The 17,764-nt window shown below is 33.3% G+C and overlaps 1 protein-coding gene across 7 annotated transcripts in view; it reads left to right on the top strand.

Annotated features, from left to right (window-relative positions):
- Positions 1-17,764, top strand: part of EPHA5 (EPH receptor A5) — a 348,857-nt gene that overhangs the window by 57,949 nt on the left and 273,144 nt on the right. The window contains exon 3 of one of the 7 annotated variants that reach the window (XM_027599098.2): positions 17,406-17,495. The exons of 5 other annotated variants lie outside the window; for them this stretch is intronic. In XM_027599098.2, coding sequence (XP_027454899.1) covers positions 17,406-17,495 — 90 coding nt within the window. Of the gene's footprint in view, positions 1-17,405; positions 17,605-17,764 lie in introns of those variants that run through there. One more of the 7 variants, XM_035726173.1, reaches the window with a different exon arrangement.

The raw sequence follows: 17,764 nt of genomic DNA, 5'->3' as shown, positions 1-17,764 counted from the left end.
ATGGCAGCTTGCTTTCTTTATTGTATACCGTTTGATTGCATCTGTGCATGAAATGAGGTGCATATGTAACATGAAAATCATTCATAGATGTGTGTTATCTACACAGTATGTAAAAAGACAAGTAATCATTTTATATATTTTACATAATAAATTGGCAATTTCAGAAAAAATAGATTCATGAGGCACAATACTCTTTACATGCATGGCTTTCTCTTCTATTATCTCAGTCTATTGCTATATTTAGTGGATTTTCCCCTACAACATATCTCTATGTACTTCTTTTACATTCTATAATTTATGTGGGAGAGCACATATGATCAAGCTTACTTAGTTCCATCATAAGGGAAAACCTTGCTTCTTTAGTTATCTAATCTTAAATACCATTAGTGCTGTAGTAATCAGAACAATAATGTATATTAAACATTGAAATCTGAGGTGGTCATTTCACCTATGCCAATTACTATTTTTAAATAATAGTTGTTTTTATTTTTTTTTTAAGTTTTTAAAAAATATTTTATTTATTTGAGAGAGAGAGAGAGAGAGTGTGCACATGAGCTGGGGCAAGGGGCAGAGGGAGAGGGAGAAGCAGACTCCCCGCTGAGCAGGGAGCCCCACGTGAGGCTCGATCCCAGGACACTGAGATCCTGACGCGAACCGAAGGCAGACACTTAACTGACTGAGCCACCCAGGCACCCCAATAACAGTTGTTTTTAAATGACCATTTTGTGTATTGAATTTGTTAAGTTCCTTTAAGGATGAAATTATTTTCAATAATTTGCACCCTTAAAGACATCTATCTACCTTTGAATTTATTAAAATATGAAGAGATGGGGTGCCTGGGTGGCTCAGTGGTTAAGGGTCTGCCTTCCGCTCAGGTCATGATCCCAGGGTCCTGGGATGGAGCCCTGCGTCGGACTCCCTGCTTCTCCCTCTCCCACTCCCCCTGTTTGTGTTCCTGCTCTAGTTGTCTCTCTCTCTCTGTCAAATAAATAAATAAAATATTTTAAAAAATATGAAGAGAAAGAGAACAATGGGAGTTTATTCTGTTACGATTTTAAAAAGAAGTGCTGTTCTTAATAGCAGTAGAATGAACGTTCTTGTCCCATCTGTAGTCAGCAAGCTGCACATCCATCGATGTGTGACAGCCACACTCCACAGTAAATTTGTAAATCACTAATATGAAAAGCACTGAATAATGATAAGTAAACTTAAAAGCATTCAATTTTTGGTTTTGAAATGTCACCAGGATTGTCTTTGTATTTAAACTAACTCAATAAAATTTTTATTATGTAATTATTTTATCTCTTATTTAGCTTTTCCAGAAGTGCAATCATTCTTTCCACTTTACTCTTACTTCATTATCATAAATTTCTCCAGGTTTTTCAGCTGAATTCTGATTTCCTAGTTTCTGATTGGTATTATAATTTGTAATAGTGAAATGTGAGGTTAGCTGTTAGATCATGGATTTTACCTTAATTTTTTGTGCATTATTCATTAATTACTGATGGATTAGCATTTTCTGAAGTTTTACATAGAATTTAGTATTTTTATCAAATAAAACCTTAAGTTTTCATTGTTAATTATAATAGTTGCCATACTGCTAACAAGGCACATTGTTGTTAAAACACATAGTTCATTTATTTCTAAGAATAAAATACTCTTATCACAATCTAATGTAATTTCATTAGGAATTTTTGTTATATTGTTCTATGACACTCAATATTAGGATCTATTACCATTATATGATAAGGAAGAAATAGTGCTATTCAGATAGTCATTATGGAACCACTTACTCCAAAGTTTTTGTGCCTCAGTCTCCATGGTGTGGCTGTTTTGAATACACCTAGAATTCCAAAATCCTGGAGCCTCCTGCTTCATATAGCCATCATGGAAAGCTATAATAGAGACTTAATATTTCCTTTCTAACACTTATCAGAAATCCAACATGATATGATATGATATCTTACTATTATATACCTCCTATGAGAGTATCTTAGGTATAAATATAATGTAAAAAACATGCAGTTGTCTTTCTTATTCACTGTTGTGTCTCCAGAGCATAGTACATTATCAGTATAATTGTCGCCTGAATGAACAACTAAATGAATGTGTGGTTGGAGGGGGAATTTTTCCTCATTTTTAGGAAATATGGATTCAGATCCCTGGGATTATTGTAAAAGAGCTATGAGTACTAGGCATCCTTAATTATAAATTTAAATGTGCTTCTCATAGAAACGATATCATATATATTAATTATATATTGCATAGGTTAATGACCTTATGTGAGACTTATGGCCTAGGGACACAACTTCCTTTAATAAAAGTGTTTTATTATAGGGATATGACTTCTAAGATTCAGATAGATTAGTTACATGTAGTTTGGGAGTGCTACCTATTCATAAGTTAAACTACCTGAAGTCATGTTGTCCAAATCAGTTGATAATAAATTATTACATAAAGAATATGTACCCTTAACATTAAATGTTAATACAGTATTTGACAGTACCTAGTCTTGCTGAATCTCTAACATGACACAGCAACTGCTCTGCTCTTATTGATAATTGAAGCTGTATAAACTCAAGTTTAAATACTACGAACAGTTTTCTTCAAAAGCAGACCAAGTTCATTCTGGGAGGCATCATTCATTTCTTCTTTTTCACAGACAAAACCCAACAAGCATCTCCAAGAACTGTAATTATGCTGTTCACCAGCCAGTGATTTAAAAATTAACCTCAAAGCACTCCCTAAATAAAAACTCACTATCACTATTATGACCACCTTCTATTATCACTATTGTTTCATTAAAAAAGAGAATTCTTGGGGCACTTGGGTGACTAAATCAGTTAAGGGTCCCACTCTTGGTGTCAATTCAGGTCATGATCTTAGGGTGGTGAGACTGAGCCCCAGTCAGTGAGGAGTCTGCTTGAGATTCTCCCTCTCCCTCTGCTCCTCCCCCTCCCCATTCACTCTCTCTCTGTCTCTCTCTCTCTCTCTAAAATAAATAAGTAAATCTTTAAAAAAATTAAAAATAAAGATTCCAAAAATAATGAGAAGCATATAATCCCCGAAGAAAGAATATTTCATTAACTTGAAGAAATTTGGTTTTATAGAAATACTTAGTACATTCTTCTCATTTCCTTAAGAGTTAGCAAAGACTTTGTCAATTTCCATTGGCTAACATTTGGGAGTGAGGTGAAATTTGTGTCTTCATTTACAGACTGGAACATTTGACTTCTTTCTAGAGTTTTTCCAAATCGGCCATGTTCCCTCTGCCTTGAACACACTTTGGTAAATTCAGGATATGTGTGATTCAGGTCCCTATGTGAACAAATAAACTAAATTAAAGCATAAGTGTTTTTCTAGAAAACCTTTACACTGCTATGATATTTACTGTTATTTCTAACTCACTAAGAATCTACTTGGTAGATTTAATCAAAACTGTAATAAGTTTACAGTTTATCTTTGAGGAGTATACCAAATGAAATACTATTTAGAGGTGATTCTAGACAAAAGCATTACTATTTTGTAGAATAAAGGAATCTGAATAGAATACAATTACACATGTTAGGCCTGACTGAATAAATTTAACCTTAAGACTCTTATCTAAGGTTTAATCATACCACAGGCTGCAGCAAAATGGAAGCTAAGTGAAACTTTAATCTGAGGACTTAATGGACTGAAGCCTCTCCTTTGAAGCCAGGGTACTGATGGTAACGTCCGTTGCCCAGTGCACCTACCCTATGTTTCATCAAATTTCTAACAGGCTCAGAAACACATCCACATACAGACACACGCAAACTAGTATTGGATATAGAAAAAACACTCAGGAGATTATATCAGGATTATATATGTCAACACAGTAGAAATCCTAATAAAAACATTACATGCTTGAATCCTGTGGAAGAGTTTTCTGGGAATACCTCAATATTTGAACTCATAGTCTTGTCCCTGGACACGTGATTTTATTTCTAGTTCTGGGTATTAATTTTTCTCATAGATTATTATTTCTGTACACTTTTCACTTTGTTTTTGGTGCTTCCAGTCATTTTTTCAATGAAATAACATTTATTATAAATCTTTTTGTACCAGTATTGTGTACTTTGTAAATGGAGAAATAAAAGACTCATAATCTTTGCTCACAGTCTAATGGAGAAAATAAGTTGTATATATTAATTCATAAACATAATCACCCACTTATTATGTTCCAGTGACTGTATTTGGCATTGGAAATCAAATATAGATGTCTTATCTCCACTTTCATGAAGTTTAAAACCTAGATTCATTATACCAATACATTTGTTAGCTCCCCCCAACTTCTGGCCATAGTAGTATTTACCACTTCTGGGTGTAGGTGTCTTCCGGGTTGGTGCATATTGTCGGAACTAGCATATGTAAAGAAGGAGGCAATTTGTGAAAACAAGTGATAATCCCCAATGTTTTTATTTCATTTTTTGTTCTTTAACCTCATTAAACATGACTTGATATTTCAAGTAGGCTCTATGCTGATTAAGGTGAGAATTGTTTTTCCAAGACCAATGTCTGAGGTTAGCAATTACTCCATTGCTTTTCCTAATGAGTTTCAATATATCATGCAAAAAAATGGTGACTTCATTCATAGAGATACATATGAATGTCTGATACACATGTAAGTATTGAGCCCGCTACTCCCTGAATTTCATTCCTCACTTTCTGCTCTTCCTCCTGCCTATTTGTAAGAAAGAAAGAACATGTCATCTTGTGTTTTTCCACTTCATTCCCATGCATGGGGATGGCATTGAGGCCTTTGTATTTATGAAAATTCATTATCTGATTCTTCAAGTTACCTGGATTATTTTCCAAGTACATTTCTCTCAGAAAATCTGAATTTACCTTTTCTCTCAGAAAAATCTGAATTTCTATTCTGTTTTAGCAAACTTTTAGCTGAACGGGATTACAGTATAATGAAGGAACATTGTGTTAATTTTTAGTATATTTAAAAGAACAGCCTGCATAGAGATTATAACTTGAGGGAAAGGGCATAAATTCTTTTTACTCCAACTCAGTTTATTTCTGTGTTTGCAGACCTGAAACCTGGATCTTATCTGGGCCACATATTAAGACGAGGTATAGTTTGGGCCGTTTCATTTAGCTTTCTAAGATGTCAGCCACAGACAATCTCAAATAGTAAATTAAGGAACATAAATATGTTCAAAATCCTAAAATAAAAAAAAAAATCATAGCTAATGGTGACAAGAATTGTTCCTCATAAAAATGAGTTTTAAAAATGAGTTAAGAAATGGGCTTGGGATGTAAGAGAAAGTGTTTAGGTTAGATGATAGAATAGGCTGTATCATGAAAGGAAGGTTTGCTATATAATGTTTCCTCAGTGCATATGATTTTGGTCATTTCTACTTGGAGGATTTGAAAAGAGTAAGTTCAACAAATATGTACCAAGAACTCAAGTATTTTGTGAAGGATCCAAAATATGAATATATAGTGTTCCCTCTTATGAGACTTTTTGTTTAGTTTGAGAGATACGCACAGTGTAGCTATCTGTGATTCAGTACAGAATAGGTTATCCACATTTATTGGACATTTTATAGAAATCTAGTTAGATGTTAGAGTCACCCAAAAGAGGCTGTGTAAGTGACAAGAGATCAAGAGCTAGGACTCTGAAGTGATACTACCAGAACTATAGCCCTACAATTCATTAACTTTCCTAGTTTTCCCATCTAAGTAATAATAGCTTCCTCAATGGATCATGGTGAAGATGGCCTGTGCTAAAGTATGTAGAATATTTAAGAAAGTCCAGGCACATTTTGAGTTGTCAATACATTTTAAACAATTATTAATTATCATATATTATTAACATATATATATTCCTGGGGCGCCTGGGTGGCTCAGTTGGTTAAGCGTCTGCCTTCGGCTCAGGTCATGATCCCAGGGTCCTGGGATCGAGCCCTGCATCGGGATCCCTGCTCCACGGGAAGCCTGCTTTTCCCTCTCCCACTCCCCCTGCTTGTGTTCCCTCTCTCGCTGTGTCTCTCTCTGTCAAATAAATAAAACCTTTAAAAAATAAATAAATAAAATACATATTCCTGGGTCCCAGGATTCTATAGGTCATGTACCTACCCTAAAATCTGCATTTTTAATAATCACTAGAGGTAGTTATGATTAACAATTAAACCAGTGGTTTTTGTTTTTATTTTTCTTTTGAGAGAGAGAGAGAGTGGATACATGAGTTGGCAGGGGGCAGAGGGAGAAGAAGAGCGAGAATCCTAAGCAAGCTCCATGCCCAGTGCAGAGCCCCACAGGGGCTCGTTTTCATGACCCTGAGATCATGACCTGAACCAAAAACAAGAGTCAGACACTTAACCAACTGAGTCACCCAGGTGCCCCTAAACCAGTGTTTAGAAACCTCTGTTGTAGGTCATCTAAATTGAGCCAAGGAATAAAAAATAGTAGATACTCTACAGTAGTGTTATTAATTAAAAAAAGAGAGAGAGAAGAGATGCTGGTATGAATAAATATTTTAGAAGGAAATAAAAAAAGAGATTAAGATTTACATATATAAATAATAAACTAAGGTTTTCATATATATATTTATGTAATCATGACCCTTTTAAATTGAATGGGAATTCTGTGCACATAGGTATTACCTAGGAAAACCTGGCATATATATATATATATATATGAGGCTCACTTGGTACATCTTTGCTAAATGTTTAATATTGTGACCATTAGGGTATTTTAATTGAGGAAAAAAATGAGTTAAGGTGGTTTAAATAGAAAAAAAATACTTCAGTCATTATTCATCTTCGATTTAGAAGTACATTTTCAAAACCAGGCTGCATAAATCAAATTCAATTATTTAATATCGATATATAGTTCTTGTAGTTATATATTCTTTATGGCTGGTGATTCTAACTTGGATAACATTTTATATTCTATTATTAAATACCAAAGCTCCTCTTTTAATAGCTTTCTTCTAATGAGGATAGTTCAGATTTTTTTAAATGCTTAAAATTATGTATATTTGTATGCTTATCTAATACTGGTTTATGAAATTCTGAAGAATATTATCTTCTCAAATAATTTGTTAAAGACATAATTTTTCAGTTATGTAGAAAGCATTAAAGTGTTTATAATAGATTAGTATAAATGCTTCTGAAGTAAAGTGTTATCAGTGAATGCACATATGCAAACAGTTGGCAGGTCGTCAATGAGATCAGTTTTATTCTTTCCTGGGCCTCTTTGTGGCAACCTTCTTGACTAGAACAAGTATGTATTTTACTCATTTATTAGCTCTACTTCGTTATGAATGGAATGTTTAAATATGGCAACTTATCAGAATTATAAAAGCACTCATCTCACAGATATATGTGTATACTTTGTCATTGAATGTGAGAAAAACATTAAGCTAGCACATTTGGGGCATATTAGTTATTCTGTAAAAATCATTGCAGGAATGAACAGTGTCAGTAGTAAAGTTGTACGAAATTATAAAACAACTACTTAAAGAAAGATCATTAAGAAAGTATTTCTGCTTTGATTCTCTAAGGTGGTTAGCTCTAAAATATGGCTCTAAATTCTTGTGAGAAGTACACTGAGACCTTCTATTAAAGCAAAAAAAAATAGTTACACATATTGAGATCTATAAAGCTTTTTTCTGCTTTTTAAAAATTTCCAATAAGTATTTACTTTGTTATATTTTGGAATAATTAAACTTTTAGCATTTTCTTTTGATATGATGTACTTTCTAAAAGGGTAATTAAATATGATTGGAGAATTATTGAGACTCTATCTTGCTTATCAGATATATATCAAAAAAAACTTCTTTTTTTAGTCTTATAACTTACCTTCATTTGGGTCAAGTGAACTGAAGTGTATGAATTGGGTAATATATATGAGGCTAATGATTATATATATATACATGTATGGGCCCTAATGATATATATACACATATATAATAAGTGAATATAAATATATATAAATAAATTTATATGATAAGTGAATTATATATATATATATATATATGAAGATTGATGAAAGTGAAAGAGAATCTATGTTCCAGAATTCAAGCTTTACATTTCATTTAGCCCAACTAATTAGATCTTGTCACAATAGAAATTTCAGATACCATCATATAACTTTAACATTTTATTTTATGTGAAAAGAAGCTGGTTAGGGCAAGCCTCAACATCACATGAAATACAGCATGCTTTTCCTTTGCATGAATCACTGAAGTTTTTAAATGTTATGTTTTGACCATTTAATAAAATTTAGAATCTTATGAGACCTCCATGGGCTTGCCAACTGTCACTTACCAGTGATAATTAGGAACAGAGATAGACAGATAAATGAAATTCACAGTGATTCAGGTAGCCTCTTTTTCCACTAGATTCAATTCTCTTTGGTATAAAACCTTTCCTGGAGCTGCCAACTCTTAACAGCATTTGACAGAATTCAGTTTAACCTTCTCTTTCTTTTCCTTGCCATTCTTCTGGTGGGAGTTATTATTGAGAGGAATAAAATAGTGGCCAGAGCAAAAGGCTGGCAACATTTCAGGGTTGACATGCCAACTGTTCTCTGACTAAATTGCTTCTAGAAAAAGGAGAGAGAAATAACTCGCTTGAAAGTATTCTTTCTGTTCCCTTGCTGCAGATTCCAGCACATCACTGAGTAAAGCAGTAAAAGTAAATCAAATGGCTGTTTTTATTTTCATTCATTTTTTCTTTTATTCACTTATTCATTCTTTCATTCTTATGTACGTGCACTCAATAAATATGTATTGAGTTCGTACAACTCTCCTGGCATAATTCTAAACATTGGGAATACACAAACAATCGACAACAGGTTTCTTTGTCATTGAGTGAATCTGGTGGAGGATACAGACATGTAAACTGACAATGGAATATAAATTAAGTACTATGAAAATGTATCACAGGGGAGTAGCCAGAATTTAAGACTAAATTATTATATGGCACTCTAGTAAGTAGCTACAACAGAGCAGTTATCAGTCAACACCATAACTAGAATTTCCCAAAATGTGCTGTGGAGTATTCAGCAAAATGCTCATATGTGTTATGAATAAATGAGTTCTCTGACAATACAAGTGTGGAAGACAGTAAATATATAAAATTTAGTGGGATACCTTACTGCATAGCTTTACTATACAGATGTGTATACTATGAGATTACTTTATACATGTGCATAGAGTTCTCAAAGCTTTTGATTTTAATAAATTAAAATGGAATACACTAGGAAGAGCTCCATAGCTGTCTTGTTAAAAAATATTTTGTTTTCACTTATTCGAAAAGATGTATGCACCCCTATGTTTACAGCAGCATTGTTTATAATATCCAAGATATGGAAGCTACCCAAGTGTTCATCGACAGATGAATGGATAAAGAAGAGATGGTTTGTATATATAGAACGGAATATTAATCGGCCATAGAAAAGAATGAAATCTTGCCATTTGTAGCAACATGGATGGATTCAGAGGGTATAATACTAAGTGAAGTAAGTCAGTCTGAGAAAGACAGATACCATATGATTTCACTCATATGTGGAATTTAAGAAACCAAATGAATGAACAAAGAAAAAAATACAACAAAAAATAGACTTAGCTATACAGAACAAATTGGTGGTTAACCAGAGGGGAGGTGGGTGGGGGGATGGGTGAAATAGATGATGGGGATTAAGAGTACACTTACAGTGGTGAGCATTGAGTAATGTATGGAATTGTTGGATCACTATTTTGTGCATCTGAAACTAATATAACAGTGTATTTTAATTATACTAGAATTAAAATATAAATAAATAAAAATAAAGAACATTTGTTTTCCATGAAATATTTAGGGAGATTCTAGTTGCATAGAAAGTACTTTGAGTGATGGTACTTTAATAACTACTTTAGCTTTAATTCAAAGTTAAAGAGAAACAAAAATAAAAAATAGAATTTTGGGAGTAAAAAAATATGGCTGTGCCTTAAAAAGAATGCCAGAGGGTGACTTGCTTTAGTTTATTTATTAGTTTGCCTAGAAATGACTATTTTCACATAAACTCTTTGTTTTCCTTTGGGAGACATCATGGCATAGTAACTTACAACATGAGCTTTGAAGTCAGATACATCTGAATTCCAAATGTTATTGATAATTTTCATTAATTGTGTACATTTTCTCCTGGTCTTTCATCCCTATTTCTCTCAATTATCTCCTCTCCTCTCTCTCTTTCTCTCTCTCTCTTGCGTGTGTGTGTGTGTGTGTGTGTGTGTGTGTGTGTGTGTGTGTGCGTATTAAATTCTATACAGATTCATAACCTGTGTAGGTTTACAGTACTTTACAATACTAACAGAGACAATATCACCAAGATCTCTCATATTGCCCTTGTGATCAAATTCATATCTCTCCTGCTCCCTCATGTTCCTGTCCCTAACCTGGGGCAACTACCACTCAGCTCTTCTCCACTTCTAAAATATTATTTAAAAAATATGATATAAATGGACTCATGAAGCATTTAACATTTTGAGATTGATTTTTCTCACTATAGTTCCTTGGAGATTCATTTAAGTTGTTTTCATCAGTAGTTTGTTTCTTGGGGCGCCTGCGTGGCTCAGTCAGTTAAGCGTCTGCCTTCGGCTCAGGTCATGATCCCAGTGTCCTGGGATTGAGCCCCACATCGGACTCCCTGCTCAGCAGGAAGCCTGCTTCTCCCTCTCCCACTCCCCCTGCTTGTGTTCCCTCTCTCACTGTGGCTCTCTCCATCAAATAAATAAATAAAATCTAAAAAAAAATAGTTTGTTTCTTTATATTGCTGAGTAGTATTCCATAGTACATTTGTACCACCGTTTGTTTAACCATTCACCCACTGAAAGTCATCTAGTCTGATTCTAATTTCAGGGCCATTAAAAAAATCTGCTATGAACATGCACATGCAGGTATTTTTGTGAACATGTTTTCATTTACCTGGGACCAGTGTTGAAGAATGAGCTTGCTACATTGTATAACAACTGCATGTTTAGCTTTATAAGAAACTGCTTGGTTTACAAAGTGCTGTACTATTTTACATTCCCACGAATGATGTATGAGCAATCCAGTTTCTCCACACCTTCACCAACGTTTGATGTTGTCACACACACACACAAATTAATGCATTTCAGATAGGTGTATAGTGATATCTCATTATGGTTTTAATTTGAATTTCCTTGATAATAACATTCAACATCTTTTCATGTGTTCATTTGCCATCTGTATGTCCTCTGCTGTAACATGTCTTTCATGTCTTGCCTATTTTCTAGTTGGAGCATTTGTTTTTTTATTGGTAACTTTTGAGTCATTTGCTAGATATAGAATTCTTGGTTGACATATTTTTTTTTTTTATTCGGCATTTTTGTATACGTAATTTCACTCTCTTCTGGCCTGCAATGTTTTTGGTAAGACGTGAGTTAATTATTATATTATTGTTCTTTACTTGATGCGTGGTTTTCCCCTTGCTGCTTTCAATTTTTTTAAAGATTTATTATTTATTTGAGAGAGAGAGAGTGTGAGTGTGTGTGAGCGGGGGAGGGAAGAAGAGTAGAGGGAGAGGGAGAGAATCTCAAGTGGACTCCCCACTGAGCGTGGAACCTGACATAGGGCTCTATCTCACCCTTCTGAGATCATGACCTGAGCTGAAATCAAGAGTTGGAAGCTTAAACTACTTAGTTTAGCTACCCTGGCGCCCCTCAATTTTTTCTTTTTAATGTTTTGGCTCTCAGCAGTGTTACCATAATGAGTCTAGGCATGGATCTTTGTGCATACACTAATTAGGTTCAGTGGGCATTTTGGATTTGCTCATCGTTTTTCATCAAATTTAGCAAAATCTTGATAACTTATTCAAATACCATGCTTCTCATTCTAATCTCTCTTCTTCTCTTTTCAGACTTTCATTACACATATGCTAATATGTTTTATTTTGTTCTAGAGTGTTCTCTGCAGCTCTGTCATTTTTTTAATTCAATCTTTATGTTTCAGACTGGATTCTTTTTATTGATCTATTCTCATAAATTTGGTGAATTTTTCTCTGTTCATTTATACTTTTATTGCCATATGATGTAATAAACATAATTTATAATATTGTTTTATTTTTAGTTTTTAAAGATTATTTAATATTCATGTTTAAAGTATAGCTTTGCTATTTAAAAAAATCTTCATTTTCCCTATATCATGGATTTGTAATCTTTACATAAAAGAATTAATGTTAACTCTTGTTCAATGATGTATAGTTTGAATATAACACTTTTTATTAATTCTTATTGATGGCATGTGTGTTGTTTCTAATATTTGGCCAGCAGTGTTGGAAGTGACATCTTGACATATGTATTTCTAGTCACATATGAAAATCCTAGTTAAAAAATAGTAATTTGCCGTGTATTATTAGATAGCTCCCCAAATTTGGCTACTAATATATACTCCCACCAGCAGCATAGAAGAGTCCCTGTTCCCTATAGCCTAAAACTTGATTACTTATCTGCCTACTTTTTTCCTAATAAATGCACATTTAAATGTATGTAGATTTATTCTCTATTAAGTATGACTAATTAAAATGGAATGGAGAAGTATCATCAAAGAGCTAGAGATGCCCAGGAGCCCACTGAGCCATCTTTGCTGGGAACCGTTAGTTATATATTAGATAACCTATTAGCTGTATAACACACAAAAGAATAAATGGATGTCAGAGACAATTACCTCATGTAATTATGAATATATTTTTATCATATCAAGAGTCCTCTTTGCTCATCTATAAATAGATATGAAAGTATCAAATAACATCTAAGATTATTAAGCTACAAATTATGTATTTCTATATCGTAACTAGACTTATCTGTTATCTGTATTTACTCTATTTATGTTTCCAATTACGAGAATATATCGGTGAAGGGGATTGTGCTAATAAGCAGAGAAAAAGACAGTTAATAACTTGTTTTAATATTAAGATTAAAATCACACTACAAAATTAATTTCACTATTCCCATTTTATGGTTACTAACCAAAGAAAGAGACAATTTCTTGAGAGAGAAGAAACAATATATGAAGATAAGAAAAAAAATATTGGCAGAAGATCCAAGTAGGAAGAACAAATGTAAGATTTATTTTCCTTACTGTTGCAATTCCACTAATGCTGTAAAGATTTCATATTTGCCAAGAATTCTTAGAAAAATCTGTTTTCACAGTTATTTCCAAATTACAAAGTTAATAAAATTCAATAAAAATATTTAGATTGAATTGATAGGTAAAAATAATTTCTATAAATGTTAGTCATCACTGTTTTTAGATAGCATTCCCTGTAATAAAATTCCACAACCTAATGTAGGTGAAAATTAAATTTGCATTAACCTAATGATCAAAAACATGCAAAAATAACACTGAAATTTTGAAATTATCATTTTAGAACTATCACTAAACATTTTAAATGTCCATGTTAAGTTTTTGGTAAGAAATGTGTACTTTTACTCTAAGAGGTATTTTTTGTTGAGATCTCTGTCTCGGCCAGACGAGTCTCAACAAATGCGGAGGAGGGATTTGCAGTGGACCTCTGGCTATTCGTTCTTTTAGTTCCATATCAAGGAGAGCAGCACTGGGATTCTGAAGAATGAACCTGTTCCCTCTGGAAGTTCCAGCTCCTGACTGGACAACATGCTAAATGGAGATGGCCTCCATTTGTACAGAATTTCATTAATACAGCTATGGCAAGTGGATTCAGTGGACTTTAGTCCATATTATGGCAATACAATCACTTAAGCTTGAATAAGCTCAAAGCTCCAATGTGGCTGGTTCCCAACAAAAAAAATGAGATGGAAATTTGTGTTGAATAGCCACTGATTACAAGAACATGATTAATGTGCAATACGGAATTGATTTATGGGCACTGTTGTCAAGGCCTACACCACAAGTGCAATATTATCTATTGAAAAAATGAGGCCAGAGTAAAGACTAGAGAGCACAGACAACATTATATTCTCTGGTATATTTTATAGGCTGGATAAATAATCCAGAGTTGCAAATGGTTTACTGAAATTTTTTTTCTTGCCAGACTAGAAAGGATATAATTGTATCTGGCTTGAAACATTAAGTGTACCAGAGGTTGATATACTTTATTTTCATTAAACTGAATCCCAAGTAAAATAGTTTTTTTTCCTCATTTACTGAAACTTGCATATTGCTTTGAAAAGAAAGCTTCCCCACAGAATTTGTAGCTATCTGTGAGAGAACAGTATTTATATTAAAGAGAGTAATAATGTCACTCTGAAATGTTAAGTGTTATTGAGATGATATGCATTTAAATAACACTGGGAGGTCCATTTCTAACATCTCACAATGACTGTCAGGAAGGAATTTTTTACAGTGTGTGTGTATGTGTGTGTGCACCCTCACATGTGTGTGTCCACTGCGAAATCCTAAAACAGAGGGGAGAGACATATGACTTCTTAGACCTTAAAATATTCATTGTAAATATGTACTCTTGCTTAAGAAAGTATGGAATTGAGATCACAAGCATTTCTTTAGAAAGATAGAAACTCACAGTCTGTGTAAACTTTTTTCATAGTACATGAAAGATTATTAATATTCCTTCAGTTTTGCATGTTATCAAATGTTGGATTGACCATCTCTTGGTATGGCATTACAGAAAATATATAGTGGTAAGCTACTATAACTTAGGAATGGTGTCCTAATATACAGTATAACTGATATGGAACCAAACTGGATCAGTGATTTATAAATCTATTTGAAGTTGTTTTCCTGAGTGCATTTTCCAAGGGAGAAAGCCAGATTTTAAAACTTAAGGTATTTATGACATATTTTATAATTTTATGTGGAACTTTATTTTATGCCTTCTTAAATGTGGAATAACAACAAATGTATATAAGCAGTTGTGATATATACATTTTCTTTTTTGTTTTTAAATTATGTTCATCACAGTATCTACTAAGAAATTCTGGTTTAGCTAAAATCATGAACTTCTCTGTGCATATTTCAGCTTAGGATATGGTCCTTTTGATTTTCCCCATGTCAAATTCATTTCACCTGCATTTGGATAATTTTTTTAACAAATAAAAAATTCATTGTTTCTTTCTTTTCATTTATTCTTTCCTTTTTCAAAAAAAATTTGCTAACTTCAACATTAAAGAAACAAACTATGAATTGTTTTTCTAGGGAAAAAATCTCATTGCCATTCATATTTAGTTTTGTATATAGATGCTCAATTGTCTATGGTTTCCTGTGAAAATATTCATATAAACTTGAAAGTTTAATTTGTGTCTTTCTTGAGTGTTTTTGTTTCATGAATTGAATTTGAGTCCATGTAATTGATTTCACCTTTATTCATACACAGAAAATTAATTGAGTTATCTCTAGTAATATTTCTACATCATACTCGTGAATTTTAAAGATGTTTTAAGCAACTCAAATGCCTATTTGATGTAATGTAACATATTATTGAGGAAATGGAACAAGATTGTTGGTTCAAATTATTTTTGTTGAAAGTTGATATATTTTGTCATATTTACTTTCCTAAAGAACCATAGCTATTAGAAAGATTGGATTTCTGAAGTACATAGTTCGTGCTTGCTCCCCGCTCAGCAGGGAGCCCGATGTAGGACCCTGAGATCGTGATTTGAGCCGAAGGCAGGTGCTTAACCAACTGAGCCACCCAGGCGCCCCTATATTATATTTCATCTTATTTTTGCATAGCAAGAAGCTTCCAGAATTCTAGACTTTAAGTAAACATATTATGAGGTAACAACTGGAATGTGTTGCTCACTGGTTAAAATGGGTAAAGTGACTTACTTCCAAGTTTGAGCACATTGTCAAACTATTTTCTAGGTACTGTCTAAGGTCATGCAGAGGTACTGCTCTTTTAAAAACAGCAGTTAATTAGTAATTTGAAATCAGGATACCTTCAGTGAAGTTAACAAACATACAACATACAGATACACACACACACACATACACACACACTGCAGATCATAGTAAATGACATCTAAAAGTATTTTAAATATAATGGGAAACCTGGAATTAATTTCTTTATGGAGCATTTCAAAAGGTATTATGCAAAATATTGTGATATTAAAGGATAATGGGCAGTTATCCCTGTATTCAAAGAAGCATTGATGTGGTAAACAAGGTCTTGCTACAAAATTATGCTTTGGGCATGTCAGACTAAAAGCAGTTGATTCTTAGCTATATTTTTATATCACTCTGCCAAAGAAAATCGCTAAGAAAATATTGTTTGACTGAAATATGAAATAAAGTATAGTGCCGCTAGCTCATATGCTATATTCTGAGCTTTTAATCTGTACAGAGTAGTGAAGAAGATTAGTGAATAAAAAGTGAAAACAGTATTTTTAAACATATGGTCAAAAATAACACTTAAACTAAGCTGTAAGTTAAAATTGTTAAAATGTAATGTTAATGAAAATTAGTTCTTTAGGTTAATACACAAAACTGAACTGCAAATAATTATATGGATTAGTGAACTAAAGAAAATGCCTTAATAGCCATCACCAGGGCACATACTGAATTGAGCACTGGATGTTATATGCAAACAATGAATCATGGAACACTACATCAAAAACTAATGATGTAATGTATGGTGATTAACATAATAATAATAAAATAAAAAAGAAAATGTCTTAAATGCTTACAGCTTTTTACTGAAGAATAATTTTCAAAAAAACCCCATGAATTTATACACTCTCCTTTTAAAATTTATAAAATTCAGACAATTTACAAAGAACAAAATTTGTCTTTGTGTGAACAAACATGAAAGACAAATCATAAAATCTTTATTTACCATGTTTGAATTATTGTATATTTTGAATTAGCAGATCTCTGGACTAAGGAGGAATGTATATATATTTGATATTCATTCATATAAAATATTTATCAAGTACTGGGATGCCTGGGTGGCTCAGTCGGTTAAGCGGCTGCTTTCGGCCTGGTCATGATCCCAGGGTCCTGGGATCGAGTCCCGAATCTGCCTCCTTGCTCAGCAGGGAACCTGCTTCTCCCTCTCTCTCCCTCTGCTTGTGCTCTCTCTGTCAAATAGATAAAATCTTTAAAAAAAAATTATCAAGTGCTTTAATCTGTGCCCTGGGGTGTCAGACTCTGAGATACAGTAGAGAATAAGGCAACCATGTCTCTACTCTCATATCTGTATTTCAGAGTATTAATACATATATATGTTATATATATGTGTGTGTCTGTGTGTGTATGTATGTATATACATAGAGAGAGAAAGAGATGGGAGGGAAGGAGAAAGGAAGGAAAGAAGGAAGGAAGCAAGGAAGGACGTTAGGAATGAAGGAAAGAAGAAAGGAAAAGAGGTAAAGGGAAAAGTTTACAGCTAGATGATGCCGAAAAAAAAATGTGAATTTGTTTTGACAGAGTCGGCTAGCAATTGATGGCAGTGACTCAAGGAATCCTGCACACAAATACACACATCAAGAACAGAGATGTGCCAACAAGAAGACAGAGGTAGACACAGGCAGATGGAATGCTCAGATGGAAAGGGTTGTCCTCTGTGAGCTTGGGAAAAATCTTTTCTTTTGTTCGGTCTTCAATTTCCTCATTTCTAATATGAACGGTAGGGCCAGATCTTTTAAGATCCCTTCTAATAATTATATGGGACATTAAACGACTATAATAGAGTGTTTGAGTTATGGGTAGTTCTGGTTTGGGCAGGAAAAGTTGGTAACCCTAACTTTTGGATGTTTATGAAAATAAGTTCTTTTTGTTTGCCGCTG

The sequence above is a fragment of the Zalophus californianus genome, chromosome 2, assembly GCF_009762305.2.
Source record: "Zalophus californianus isolate mZalCal1 chromosome 2, mZalCal1.pri.v2, whole genome shotgun sequence".
Lineage (NCBI taxonomy): Eukaryota > Metazoa > Chordata > Mammalia > Carnivora > Otariidae > Zalophus > Zalophus californianus.
The sequence above is the reverse complement of the archived record's forward strand: the minus strand, read 5'-3'. Positions and strand labels throughout refer to the sequence as shown.